The following is a 15,463-nucleotide window of genomic DNA, read 5'->3' on the forward strand; positions in this document are numbered from 1 at the left end:
ATAGAGCAGTTTATGCTACTTCTTATCTATAATAATTGCTTATTTTGTTTCGTTATTAACGAATGCTGAGAGCAAAGAATTATGTTTATCAGAAAATCTTTACGAAACATAGTAAGTAGCCATCAAAACGAGGAATATCTAAAAGTATACTGAACTTTATTCATATAATAAAATTTTTGCGGTTGTTCGTTTCAAGGAATTAAGCAATGAAATACTTTTTTAGTTGTGTAACTTCTCCTGAAACCGTACTTATTTACTTTTTTAAAATCAGGGGTCTGTATTCCATAGCACAATTGTGCTATCATTGCGTGTGCAAAATGGAATTACTTATATTTCTGGTGGCCCAATATGGTAAAAATGGAAAGTGTGGCGTAAGCCAAAAATTTGAGAAATATTTTTTAAATATTTATAATGAAACTCAAAATATCTACATTTTATATGCAGACATGAAAATTGAATAAAAATATGTATTTTAGGACTCCTTTTTGTATTATTTTATTTGTTTTCGCTACTGTGTAGTTGATGAGATGAGAAACTCAGTAAATGAAAAAAATCTAATTACAACAAGAATCAAATCCATATATTGAAGAAAATAGTTTTCGTTTTTACTTTCTATGCAATGAAAGTCATTTATTTAGAAAAATGGAAGTTGAAAGTGAATAGCGAATGATTAGCGGGTAAATTTAAGTACTTTTATTAACACACAATATAAAACATATATAATTTAGAAAGTAAGTCGAAAAGTTTTGAGAAATATAGCGTCACAAATTTTGAAATCATTTTCAGAACGGCAAACGAATATGAAACAGAATAAAAAGATGCATTTGCAAACAAAATGAACGGACGAGTAAATAAATAAAAATACAACATAAAGCAAGCACGATAATATTGATGATTATTCATAAAACTTACTAAAAAATTAATTTAATAAAATATATTTGAATAAAGTAGCTAAAAATAATAAAAAATAATATAAAGTAGTAATTTAAAAATGGTATGGCAGCATGAAACTTTTATGTACGTATTTACTTAGATTATATATACATATATGCTAGAATATTGAGTTAAAAAGAACTTTATTTTTGATCGAAATTTTCTTTACGATTTTGAAAGAAAATAATAATAATATAGAGCGAAAAGAATATGAATATCGTAAAAGAATCTAGTACTATATTTTGCTTATACTCATAGAAAACTTGTAAACTAAATCAAACTAGGCATTTTTAAGTTAAGTGTAACCGAATTTTTTTCGCAAGATTTGAGATGCACAGAACACCGTTTTGAAACAATAAACAATCGATATCCCAAAAACGTAAGGTAACGTTTGGAAAAGTTCCTTTTTTTTGTGAAATCATGTTCAAAGGTATTTATCTGTTCTTTTTTTTTATTATTATTATTTTTTTTTTTTTATTTAAATTTGTATATTCTTTTTGTCAGGTTTCACGAACTATTTCATTACTAAATATACACCCTGAGGATTGTTCTTGGATAACTATCGTACATTGTTTGAAACCTGATAAGTTACAAATGTAATTTGCAACTCAAATCTTGCGTGGATTTTTTTAAAGCTTTTACTACAAACATTTGTTTTATGATATCACTAGACTTACCTCTTCGTTTAAATTCGACACAAGTAGCACGTTGGAGAAGCCACGCAAAGCGGATGTTGCAGTTTGTAGAGCACCACTGTTGGCTAACGCAAATGCGCCCAAATTCGGTATACCGCTATTATAGCCACCAGCGAGTGGCGTACCAATTCCTAGTGCGAATGGCGGCAATACTCCGGGGGCTCCAAGACCATTTACTGCAAAGTAGTAATTTTGATTTTTAACTTTTTTAGGAAAACAAAATTTAAGTCAAAATTCACGTTGAAGGGTGGGATGGGACGAAATATGGGTATGTGGAGGTGGGTAAGAGGGTTAACGATAATAAGCTAGATACAAATTTTCTATATCGCTTAGCTGATGTATAGCCATACGTTTTCAAAGCCTGAAATAATGATTTTTATTAATATTGAACCCAAATATTAATCGGGATTTGTGTGTATATGGGTTTAAAGCCTAACAATCAATGTCATATAAGGTGACCTTTGAAATACAATCTTTTAAGGTAGCACCACTAACGTGGTTTAGAAATTATTACAGTTTTGTTCGCATAAAGAGCCATCATTTGAAAGACTTGTAAGTAGAAAATCTATTTTCTTTTTCAAGAGAGGCTAAAGGAAAAACTTCAAAGCATATCCATAAACCGAAGTAAAAAAAAGCTTAGTGAAAATGGAACAACTCGTTGAAACCTTTTATGATAGCTACATATATGAAGAGTACAATTTTTACTGAACTATTTTTTGTACTTCATTTTTACGGAAATGTTTATAAGTTTTTATTTTATTCAATCTCAAAATATATCAATTTGTTGTTGGCGGTCTTTCATATAAGCGTACATACAATGGGTTAAACCGATACAAAATTGTTTTAATTACTAGACTCGCGTCAGTTTGTAAATTTTTTTCAGCTGACTCACGGAAAATTAAATTGATTTATAAAACTCTTACACGGGGTATCTGACTCGTGAACGTGTTGATTTACCGTCCACTAAAATATTGGCTTTAACTCGTCGAATTGTATAACGAAATTTATGTTAAAAAATTTCTAAAAAAATTGCCAAAATCATAGCTATCTTCAACGAGTGATAGAGAGAGATGCAGAATGAGACAGCGATAATCAACTAAAAATCAGGTGATCCATTCTATTTGTAATTTTGAAGTCTGTGCAGAAGTTATCATACTTGTTTTATCCACAATGCTCTTGTAACCCTCGACATCTTCGAAAAAGTTTTGAAAACTCGTTTAAAAAGTTTTCGTTGTACAATTCATTAAATCCTTTTTTAAATAAAAATAAATAATATGACGGCCAGTATTTGCAAATAGTTTTTGCTTCTTGTTTTTGCTCGCTGGTGTATGGATCCTATTTGAATAGCTTGCAGGTTATATGAATATCCGTGTTCCTAACTCTGGGATTAGGGGGCTTGGGTTTTGAGGTCAAAGAACTTAGAACATGTATTTTGTTGAAAAGGAGAGAAAAGTAAAGCAAACAAGTAAGATAATTCAAACAGAACAAAACGTACAAATTGCTTTTTTATCGACTTGCCTAAATTGCTAAATAATATTGAGACACAAGAATTCAGTGCTAGACTTTGAAAAGTACTAAAAAAAAAAAATGATAGTGGAGAGTGAATAAAACAGAAGCATTCCAGTTTTCGGAAAATAATTTTGAAATCTCTTATCACGAATTTTGGCTCAATTAATTTTAGTTCACTAGACAAATAAACTAAAATAATAACATAAAAAAGAAAATAAAGGAAAAAGTGTAAGTGTTACCTATTTTATCACCTGTTAAGGATGGCCGCTGTCTGGCCGCGATCAACAGCAAATCATTGGCATTTACTAAACCACCAGCGGTGGGCATTATGTCAGCGCCTGGTTCACCCGGTGGCAATGATGGATTTGTGAAATCGCGCGATTTGTCATTATTGTATTTGACATTCAAAGCTGTCAATTTGCTGTTGTCAATACGTAGAGTACAGCATCCATTGTAAATATTTTGGCCATCCAAAATGGTCTTGGCATGTTGAGCCGAATGGGCGTCCGGATATTGAATGAGAGCCTAAAATTGAAATGTTTTTGTTTGTGTATTTATCAGTATACATCTATGTACATACATATGTGAATACTAAGAAACTGAATGAATGAGTTAGTAAGCACGGTGATGGATTTATATGTATACAACGTATACAACAACCACAAAACATATAAGCAAATACACTTGTACGCATTAGCTTCATAATACATAAGCGCTTGATTTGATGTTTGAGGAAGTAATTGAATGACAGACTGCTAAATAATTCTAAATAATTAAACTCTGAACTTAAAAAGAAATTGTTGTAAACAAGCCAATTCGATATCGTACTGCTAAATTGTTCCCAAAAATACTGAAAGCTTAGTATTATTTCTGATGAAGCAATAAGGGATTGGGCTGGGATGTACGTTTGTGGGTCTTACTAAAGTTAGCAGGAAGGATTTAATTCGTAGGATTAATCCATTATAAAAAAATTACAGCGAAGTCAATAATTGATGCGTTGTACAATGAAACATCCATATCAAAAAACCATTGGGCATTTACCCTTAAGTTGACAGTCTGGCAGAGGTTGGGAGGGTGGATCTTTCGCTCTTAACTTCACCAGAGAAAGCAAGTGTTGTCCTTTGAGGGCTGTTAGGAAGTGATTTGGATAGACGACTGTTCCACAATCCTAAAGGCTTTCAAAACGGACGCAAATGGAAGTGTAGGAAGTTCCTATGCAAGTCCTTTCAACCTAACCTAACCCTCCCTTTAAGTGAATGCTACCTATTGGAAGCAGCATAATCTTCATATGGCGCCGCAGCTTGGGTCTCAGCTAATTTTGAAAAAATTGCCCATAATTTGTATGGATGTATTTTTGGAAGATTTTCCGTCATCCCTGGTCAAATTTGATTTCGCGACAAACCAGCTACAGCGTTGCGCCTTCTTTAATTCTGTTTCTCGTTCTTATCGGTTTTTATCGTTTGTCTTATTGCATTTACATATATGTAGTTCGTAGATGTAGGAGCATATATTGTCAAAAAGGGGTTTCATGAGTGAAAAAAAAAATATTTGATACTAATTTTTTATTAATAATTCATCTCGTCGATCATTGATTTCAATGAGTGAAATATTGTTGTAAAGGTATTCACTCAGGGTACAATTCGTTAGAAGGTGTCATTTAAGAAGAATTCCTAAAGCCAATGCGCTTAATTCGAGCCGTATATCAAACAAAAAGTAGGAATAAAGTAAGACAAGAAAGTTAAAGTGAAAGCAAAAGTGAAAATCGAAAATTATATAGAGAAGAGACAGCAAAAGAGTCTCATTTTGTTGTTTTTTTTACAGGGTGCCGCAGAAAAATTTATTTCATTTGTCGAACTCATCATAAGATCAAACCCACATTTTCAAATTTTTTTCTCAATGCATCGAGCTTTGCTTAAGTGGATTTTGTGTGAAGATTGTTTTGGTGTTTATTGGCTACATTCGAAAGATCGGATAGTTTTACCTAGCGCAATAGATCTTAATAAAGAGTATCCAAGCCTAATAATTTGTCGCTACCTGTTTGTTGTAAACCAGTTTTCTTTTGTTTGCAGAATTTTATGATTCTGAGTACGTTTAGAAGTAGGCCTTTTATTTGTACTTTAAGGACCTTCACTGTTTTATTGAAGTTTGCTGTGGAACAGTTACTTAATAACTTTAATATAGAATTCGGATTTTTGAAATAACTACAAAGTTATGGATTTGTGTCTGGTTAATGTATGTCCTTTTGGACTCAGGTCAATTTAAGTCAGAAATTTATATTAGGTGACTGGTCTTTTCTGTTTTAGATGTAAAAATATATGTAAATATGCAGAAGTGATTGCTTTTGTTTGTGTTGTCGCTTATCAGATATGTGCACTGTCGCATTGTGGTTTCAGTACTATGTAGTTTTACATAAATTAAGTCCATATCCATACACATACTACGTACACCCATTTAATCAGTGCTTATCCACATACATATATGTATTTGTTTACCTGGAATGAATTATTTTTTGTAAAAGTGACAATTTTTAGCACTTTGCCAAAACGTTGGAAAATTTGATGTAGAATATCCAATGAGACCGGATAGAGCAATGATTCGACAATAACGCGTAGAACCGTATTCGGCCCACCAGCTGTTGAATTAGTATTTACTGCATTTGAATTGTTTTGAAGTACAGCAATTGTGCCATCAGCATTGGTAGTTGCAGTAGTGTTGCAAAGTGGTAGCGGAGAGCCTGCGGCTGGAGATTGAATGCGATAGTCGTTGGTGCCGACAATGGACTGTAATAAAAAAAAGATGGAATGAGATTTAGTCTAAGCTTTAAAGTTTGATGATGGAGAATACGTAATTACTAAAATGACGTATGCTAAAATTTGAGTTTTGGAATGAAAATCCGTCGGCATAATTGCGAACACGAAAATAGCAGTGAACATATTTTGAAAATTTTATCAAATATTTTCTTCTCTTGTTTACTTTAAAACACGAAAAGCCTCGAAAATTGGATAGGTGTTTTACACATCGGGAATTTTCGAATTTTTTCAAAAATTACTAAAAATTATAAAATTTGCTGAGAACTTGTACTTCTATTTTCGTGTTCGCAGCTTTACACACATTTTTTCTAATTTTTACTAAATTTCTTTTTTTGTGCTAAAGTTTTTTGTTTTCGATATATTTTTTAATAATGATTTTTAAATAAATTGTATATACAATCAAACATTTGTATTTCTCTAATTTGAATTAAAATATAAAAATAGAATGCAAACGTAGGACAACACCTTTCGATTACTTTTCATTCGACCATTTATGTCTATCGTTGGCTCAATTTACAAAGGCCCTAAGACCACGCCTACACATGCCTTAATCTACAATATTTCGTCAATAGATAGTCTACGCGTTTACATATGTTCCATATCTGGGAACTAGATTATTTTCTGTCATATTTTCACGTTTCTCTCTTGTTCTGTTCTTCCAAATAGAGATTACATTCTAGAGGTGGAATTTAATCTCAAAAATATAAAAATTAGCATCTCTATAATTTATTCATAATTACCGATTATTGAAGGGAAAATTTGTATGGGAAATCTAGTTATATAATTAATGATTAGGAGTTAAGTACGAAAATGAAGATAATCTAACCAACTAGGTTTAACCAACAAGCTTAAAATTTTACATGAGAAGCAAATAAGATTTTATTTTTACATTCAATGCATAGAGAAATCATATATATATAAAATTCAAATTATGTGTGTAGGTGTGTATGTAGGTATAGATCGGGTTGCGTCCTAAACGGATGGACCGATCACAACCAAAAAAATGGAATCTTTGATCTGCATAACTCTGAGGGTATTCATGCTAGAACATTGAAATTCAGTAAGGAGTTATAAGAGGTCAATTCCTAACACCACCAAGAAAATGTGGGGTGAGGGAGAAGGTGGCGTGGCACCTCCCATACAAATGGAATATATCATACCTTATGTCTCTGGATGTATTAATGGTAGGATAATAAAAATTTGTAAGGAGCTATATGACGTTAAGTCCTAACACCTCCAGTAAAACACCTCCTACAAATTGGATTTTTCAAAACTATGGCTGCCGTACAAACTTAGGTTATTTTAACAGCTAAAGTTTAACTAAAGACTTTAGTTTGGCTGTTATTCCATTTGGACGTTTAGTAATCTGCCGCCGTGACATTTTTTTGTTAATTTCAGTCTGTCTACATCTTCTATATCTATACAAAATTCAAACAAACGATACTAAGTATCAATCCATTGACACAGTCGTGGAAGAACGCAAGATGGGCATTGTCCGGATGAGTTTTTTAACTCCTTGGAGCCACCAGGAATTCCTCCTTATCGATTGATCCTTAAAAAAGGGTCCATAATATTATGCTTCGTAATTTGGATCCTGCGCACTTATGTAATGCGACAAGGCTTATCATCACAAAACTTCCAATCTCACTGAAGCAATAATTTGATGGGGAAATTTCGAAAACAACAAAGTTTTCACAGTTACCAAGGATTCAATTAATATCGACAGATATGCCTTTAAATTTCAAATGCCTTAGGTTGGCTTTCGCAATGTCTATCACTAAAGCTCAAGGACAGTCATTAGCTGTAGTAGGAGTCAATCTTACCAGCTCATGTTTCACCCATGGCCAATTAGGTAGCCTACTCCAGAGTTGGCTCATCAAAAAATCTTTTTCTTTATACTCCAAATAATTTAAAAAAAATATTGTATATCCTATGGTTTCAGCAGTACCTAAATTCGCAAATACACATACTGAAAATAACTTTAAAATGTGTGCTATTTATTTTGCATATTTTTATAGAAATGTGGGGTGGAACCCACGGGAATAAGCTAGTGATTTTACAAAAGTGCTATAACTTTGGGTTTAACTCTTTTATATTTCTACTGGGGGTGTATTCGAATATATCATATCAAAATCTGCGAAAAACGCAGTTTCGAAAAATCTGTTGGGTAGGGCCTTATTTAATAAAGCAAACGCTATGTGTATCCTTCGTCCGCTAAATCTATTGTCTTACCAGTACTTTTGACAAGTTGTAACAACTTGTTGATTTGATATTTGCGCGCACTCTCGGATAATTCCAGGCAAAAGCTTAACCGCCCTATTCTGATCTGTATCTGGCTGTTGTCAGGAGAGCTTATGCAAATAACACTTTTCTCAAATGCTGACAAAAAAAAAAACACGAAATTTGTTTAGTGCTCATCACAGCCTCACAAGATTGAACCATTTTATTTTTTTCAGTAAGTTATTTGTTTGTGTAAACGAAAACTTGCAAAATTCGCGGTGAGACCACCTCACAAAGGTTAAAACCTTTGATTCGAACCCTGACCCTGACCTCCTTCTACTTCCAGACCCTAGGTTCCGAGAGCAAGGGAGTCAACTAGATATTTAGGAATAAACGACCAGATCCTAGTCCTCTTCACATACTGCATTGCAATTCGTGCTCGGATGAAGTGATGCGTATTTTGCATTCTTTAACGACGGCGACGCATTCTCTAAGTGAACAAGGGGCAAAATTCGCACGGCAAAAGGTCAACAGTATCAGTTCCTGATGGTCATTGCATTCCTTCGAGGGTTGACACCCAAAACAATCCTAACGACCTCAGTGGAAACGCTCACAAATCAGTCCATGATACGCGGGTTGCATCCGAATCGCCAATAACTAAAATCCAAGGGATACAGTTCTGTGCGTTATGTCAGCCGATACGAGGCGGCAATTACTCACCAGTAAGATTTATTAAAAACATGAACAGCAACTTATGTTATTAAAAGTACTCTCTCGATTTTGATCCTTCTGACTAAAATCTGACTTTGAACGCGGTCTACGGCAACAATATCTACCACCTACATATGATGGTTTCTGCACAGGAAAACTGAGCAATATCCAGACAAAATCTGTATAATACGTAGTGTCCAGAATGCGTTGATGAGAGTCTTTGTGAATTAAGCTAGCGATATAGAAAGCTCAAGGACAGACATTTCTAGTAATAATTTAGGAAATAATTTTCGTTTTATTCTGTTTTAAAAAAATTGATTTTAATACTATTTTTTAATAATTTTTTCCTGCTGTATTTATTTATTGCTCCAATATTTGCTCTTTAAAATCATCCATGCTCCCTTTTTCTTATTCTAACATATTTATGCTAAAAGTTTTCTCATAAATCTCAATCCGTATCAATAAATTCATATATGTACAATAAAGAAAAGAAATCGATACGAATAAATAAATAAAAGCCGAACAGAAATGGATATACGCTTTTATGATAATAGCCGCAAATACGTAACTTTATGTACGTGAATTCACTGTGCTATCGTAATGTTCCATTCTCCTCAGGTGAATCTTCTAAGGCCGAAGAAGTGAGTTGTTACCCAACAAACACAATATGTAATGTTAGCATAATTTTAGTAGGCACATAATATCTAAATCAATAGGGAGGCTAGCTCTCTCCCAAATCAAAAATCTGGTATTTCTAGGTCCCCTTAACGTCTGGTTATGTGCTTGTTAGGTATGAAGCGAACAGAGACTACTAACAGGAAAAATAATAAGTTTGTCAAACATGGCTGTTTATTTCAGTGGAAAGCTCCAATGCAATAAATCTACTGAAGCTATTCGCAATAATAGAATAATGCAGTTTGGATTAAAAAAATTGGCATATATTTTGGTTAAGTAGGCACGTTTGTTTCCAAACTTGTCTCTTTTTCAAACCCCATAGAAGTGTAAAACAAAAAGCATTATCGCGGGATTTTTATACTCAGTTGAGCAGAGCTCACAGAGTATATTAACTTTGATTGGATAACGGTTGGTTGTACAGGTATAAAGGAATCGAGATAGATATAGACTTCCATATATAAGAATCATCAGTATCGAAAAAAAATTCGATTGAGCCATGTCCGTCCGTTAACACGATAACTTGAGTAAATTTTGAGTTATCTTCATGAAATTTGGTATATAGGTTCCTGGGAACTCATCTCAGATCGCTATTTAAAATGAACGATATCGGACAATAACCACGCCCACTTTTTCGATATCGAAAATTTCGAAAAATCGAAAAAGTGCGATAATTCATTACCAAATACGGATTAAGCGATGAAACTTGGTAGGTGAGTTGAACTTATGACGCAGAATGGAAAACTAGTAAAATTTTGCAGTCTCAGATTAACTCTCAAAGTGAACGTACGCTAAAAAACCGACGGCTCCCGTATATCAAGTGCACACATATAAATAAAAACAAAACAAAAAAGTGAATTAAATTGCCAACTCGGTGGGAAAAACAAACAAATAAATAGTGAAAATGGTAGAATCGCATGGCCAGTTCATGATTATATCTAGAAAAAGTGAAACTGGCGAAACTCTTAAAAATGTTTCACCTTTTCTAATTAAAAAGGTTATAGATAACCATTGTGAAGGCGAAGTTGAGGAATGTAAAAAATTGCAAAACGGTACATTATTTGTCAAAGCCAAAAGTGCGGAACAGGCAAACAAACTTCTCAAAATCACCTAATTTACCAAAGACATCAAGGTCTCCGTCACCGAAAACCTTACGCTCAACAGCAGCAAAGGAATTATTTACTCAAATGACTTGAGAGGCATTAGTGAAGAAATAATATTAAGCGAACTGGCGGAACAGGGTGTTACAGAAGTTAAGAAAATTATAAAGAAAGGCGAATGTGAAGAACAAGAAACAGGTCTGATAATCCTAACTTTTCACAAATCTACACTACCGGAGCATATCATGATTGGCTACCATCAAACCAACATACGACCATATATTCCAAAACCTTTACGCTGCAAAAATTGTTTACGCTTTGGCCACCCATTTAAAGTATGCGAAAATCCAAAAGCATACACCAAGTGCACCTTACCAGAACATAACAACACTAATGCAGACGAGCAATGCAAAAATATTCCAACATGCGTAAATTGTACAGAGAGTAAACTCTCGCTCACCTCTCACTCAACATTAGATAAGTGTTGCCCAATATTCGTCAAACATCAAGAGATCACAACCATAAAAACTCTTCAAAAAGTAAGTCACAAAAAAACCATAGACATTTACAAACAATTACACCAACAAAATGAAAGCACATTTTCAACAAGTGATAATCGCGAAAAAGAAATAAATATACAAATTCCCGAAAGTATCACAGCAAATACAAGTACTTTAATACAACCATCTACCACAAGACAACACATACCTTACGATGATGTAGAAATTGATGCAATTCTCAACGAGGCTCCATCATCATCGCTATCACCTAAGCCAAATAAAAACGGCAGTGCCACTCTCTTAAGAATTCTACCCAGAAATACAAACAGAAAAACCATAAATTTATTGAAAAACAAAAACAAAAAGGATAATCATCAAGACCACGTTCAAAGCTCATACAATCCGTACAACGACCAGGACGTTAGTATGGAATATACATAAATCATATACATATTTTTAAGAAAATCATTACCTCAAATATATATTTGCATATACTTTGTACATATATACATACGTAAATACACACTCGATAAATCTATATAAATTTACCAAAAAAAAAAAAAAAAAAACACTAAGGCACAAAACAAAACAAACAAAAAAAAAAAAAAAAAACACTAAGGCACAATAATAAACCATATATTTAGGTACTTAAATAGCTATTAAGTAAAACTTATACTACATTGATACAGATTTATTTAGCCATATACATATATAAATCCAATATAAAAACAATGGCAGTAACTATCCTACAATGGAATGTAAGAGGTTATTTGAATAATTATAACCAACTACTAATATTAATAAAAAAAACACAAGCCGCAAATCATTTCCCTCCAAGAACTTCACACCACACCCAATACCAACACACCCCTTCCAGTTCCTATCAATTATTCACTAATTACACATAATTCAACAAACTCTTATGGTGGTGCTGGGCTTTTAATCCACAAATCGATTCAATACAATGCTACTAAGACATTCAACGATTTCGACGCAATTTTCGTAGAGATTCAATCCAGCATAAAATTTGGGATTGTTTCAGCATATATACCACCAAATAAATGCTTCAATAATAACAATCTCCATACCGTCCTTACAAGTACACGGGATACATTATTACCGGCGACTTTAACAGTCACCACAGACTCTGGGGATCTCCAGTTGATGATAAAAAAGGAAAACTTATAGCTGATTTTATTCAGCAATATAATTTCATTTTACTTAACGATGGGTCACCAACTCATTTCAGTACACGAAACACTTTCACTCATCCCGACCTATCATTCTGTACGCCCACAATAGCGCTTCAAGCAAAATGGAAAACGGAGAACAGTTTACACGGCAGCGATCATTTTCCGATTCTTATGTATCTTTTCCCCCCACCTACAAGTAATCAAGAACATTCGAAACCAACCTTCAATTATAAAAAAGCAAACTGGGAAAAATTTACCGAGAAAACTCATAGCTACAATGAACTAATTTCACATACAACTAATATAAATAAAGAAGCCGCGAATATCAACAAAATCATATTACAAAGCGCACACGCCTCTATACCTAAATTGTCAAACACTACAAAACACAAAGTTCCATGGTGGAACCCCCAACTTCATATTCTAAAGAACATTAAAAACAAACATTTCAATATGCTTAAACGGCATATCAATACAGAAAATATAATTGAATTCAAAAAAGCATCTGCAAAGTTCAGAAAAGAAGTGAAAAAGGCCAAACAGGAATCACTTTCTAAATTCGCAGCCGAAATTAATCCGAATACACCAACCTCTAAAATCTGGAGCAACCTAAGAAGGCTTTATGGTCATAACATTAAGCAAAACAGGATACATTGCCTAAGTAATAGTACAGCACCTGCAAATATAACCGAACCCAAGTTAATAGCTGAAGAATTTGCGAAAAACTGGTCCAAAGAGTCTTCTGATGACAAATTCTCAACCACATTTCAAACATGTAAACAAGCAATATCGAACCAAATATACAATAGTGAAAATAATTCAAATCCCAGTCCAATTGACTCCGAGATTACCATTATTGAATTTAAATCAGCGCTTAACAAATTAACAGGAAAAACTCCGGGCTACGACCGAATTAATTATCCGATGTTAAAAAATCTCTCCATCTCCGTCCAAATGAGACTTCTTAATTTATATAACTCTACTATTTTTAATACCTATATACCACAGATGTATAAAACCAGTCTTATCGTTCCAATATTAAAACCCAAATCGGACAAATCTTTAATAACATCATACCGTCCCATCTCCCTCAACGCATGTTGTGCCAAGCTATTGGAGAAAATTATAGCAAACAGGGTATGGTGGTTTATACTGAAAAATAAACTACTCAATACCCATCAATTTGGGTTTAGAAAAGGGAAATCCGTAACAGAAGCTCTACTTTACGTAGACCATCTGATTACTGATTCCCTTTCTCATAGGAGTCACACTACAATAGTCGGATTAGATTTCGCCAAAGCTTTTGACAGACTAGGTATCCACACTGTGATCAATCAACTAAGAGATTGGAATATTGGCCCCAAAATTATCAGCTTCATACACAACTTCATGACTAACAGGAAAATTATGGTATATGTAAATAACAATTGCTCCAGTGTACAGCCATTACATAACGGAATACCACAAGGATCCCCACTCTCAGTCGTCCTCTTTCTAATAGCATACAACAACTTATGTAACGTAATAGAACTCCATAAAGAAATAAAATTCACAGCCTATGCAGACGATTTCCATCTAATTATTAAACACAATAAAGGCAAAAACCCAAAAGTCAATCTTATCTCTCTGTTTGAAAATATCAATAGATGGTGTGAATCCTCTGGCGCACTTCTATCCCCTAACAAATGCAAACAAATGCACATATGTAGAAAGCAGTTATGTAGAAGCGAAATAACACTACAAAACATACAAATAGAGTATGTAGACAAATTAAAAATTCTTGGCATAATCATAGACCATAGATACACCTGGAAAACACACGTCGATGAACTTTGCTCTTCACTTTCAAACAGGCTCAACATAATTAAATCTTTAAGTAGTACCAAACTGTGTTGTAACACTAACATGCTCATCTATGTTATAAAAACGATAATACTCACCAAAATCGACTACGGTCTATTCATCTACGGATACTGCGCCAACAACATTTTAAACAAAATTACAACTTTAATTAATGCAGCAATCAGAAGCGCCCTCGGTGCATTCAGAACAACACCAACAAATTGCATGCTTGCCGAGTCCGGAATAGAACCGCTCAAATTAAGAAGAGACCGCCTCACACAAATGCTTTTCAAAATCATTATTCACTGTGCCGACACAGCACTATATAAACTAATAACAAACCACGCCAAAAGAAAAACTAGCAACAAATTACCGTCCGCTTTAATCAGAGCACTAAACCTTTGCAAAAAGTTTGAAATTCCTCACCAGCCACAAAAATGCATTACGCATAGCATACCACCATTTTTCAACCCGCAAAATCTGATAATCGACAAATTACGAAAACATAAGAAGCAATCTTCACCAGAAATGTTTCAACAGGAATTTTTAAAACTGAAAAGCGAACTACACAACTTTCAGTTCATATTTACTGATGGTTCTAAAACTAAACAATGTATAGGGTATAGTGTAACCACAGAGCACAGTCAACTATCTGTCGGCAACCTTCCTGAATTCAGCTCAGTATTTACTGCCGAAATGATAGCCATTTTTACAGCAGTTAATACAGTTAAGAAACTACGAGGAAAGTTCGCGATATGCTCGGACTCATTGTCCGCCTTAGATGCAATTAAGAATCAATCCAACAGTGACTACTACCCTTATACTATAAGAGAAGCTCTTTACAAACACTCGCCAAAAATTATCTTAATATGGATACCTAGCCACAAAGGTATTGCAGGAAATGAATTAGCTGACGAAACTGCCAAATACGCATCTTTAGCTCCTCTTATTATGCATACGAACTTTCACACAAGGGACATACAAAAATATGTAAATAACCGATGCAAAACAAACTCAACAAATCATACATGGAGCTTGTCGTCACACTGGTACAAGTTAACTAATCCACACAAGCACCCAATTACAAACTTTTTCAAAACAACAAAGAATATTGAGAAAAGCCCAAATAGACTAGATCTAGTGAAATATGAAAGACTTCGCCTAGGTCATAGCCGTCTTACTCACCAACATCTACTTGATAGCAGCCTTAGCAACAACTGTCAATACTGTGGTTATAATACAATTAGTATCAGCCATATTTTAACTGAGTGCCCGGCA

General features: G+C 33.8%; 1 protein-coding gene across 7 annotated transcripts in view; it reads right to left on the bottom strand.

The window, feature by feature from the left end:
- The window catches only part of heph (polypyrimidine tract-binding protein 1 heph), a 973,663-nt gene that overhangs the window by 106,068 nt on the left and 852,132 nt on the right, over positions 1-15,463 (bottom strand). For 4 of the 7 annotated variants that reach the window (XR_010948829.1, XM_067760373.1, XM_067760374.1 and 1 more), the window contains 3 exons: positions 5,630-5,917; positions 3,389-3,662; positions 1,611-1,831 (listed from right to left, as the gene is read on the bottom strand). Coding sequence is in view for 6 of the 7 variants with exons in the window: in XM_067760373.1 (XP_067616474.1) it covers positions 1,611-1,831; positions 3,389-3,662; positions 5,630-5,917 (783 nt within the window). In the remaining variant the exon portion in view is untranslated. Of the gene's footprint in view, positions 1-1,610; positions 1,832-3,376; positions 3,663-5,629; positions 5,918-15,463 lie in introns of all 7 variants that reach the window. The other 3 variants (XM_067760371.1, XM_067760372.1, XM_067760370.1) reach the window with 2 other exon arrangements.

This window comes from Eurosta solidaginis, chromosome 1, assembly GCF_040869045.1.
Source record: "Eurosta solidaginis isolate ZX-2024a chromosome 1, ASM4086904v1, whole genome shotgun sequence".
Taxonomy (NCBI): Eukaryota; Metazoa; Arthropoda; class Insecta; order Diptera; family Tephritidae; genus Eurosta; species Eurosta solidaginis.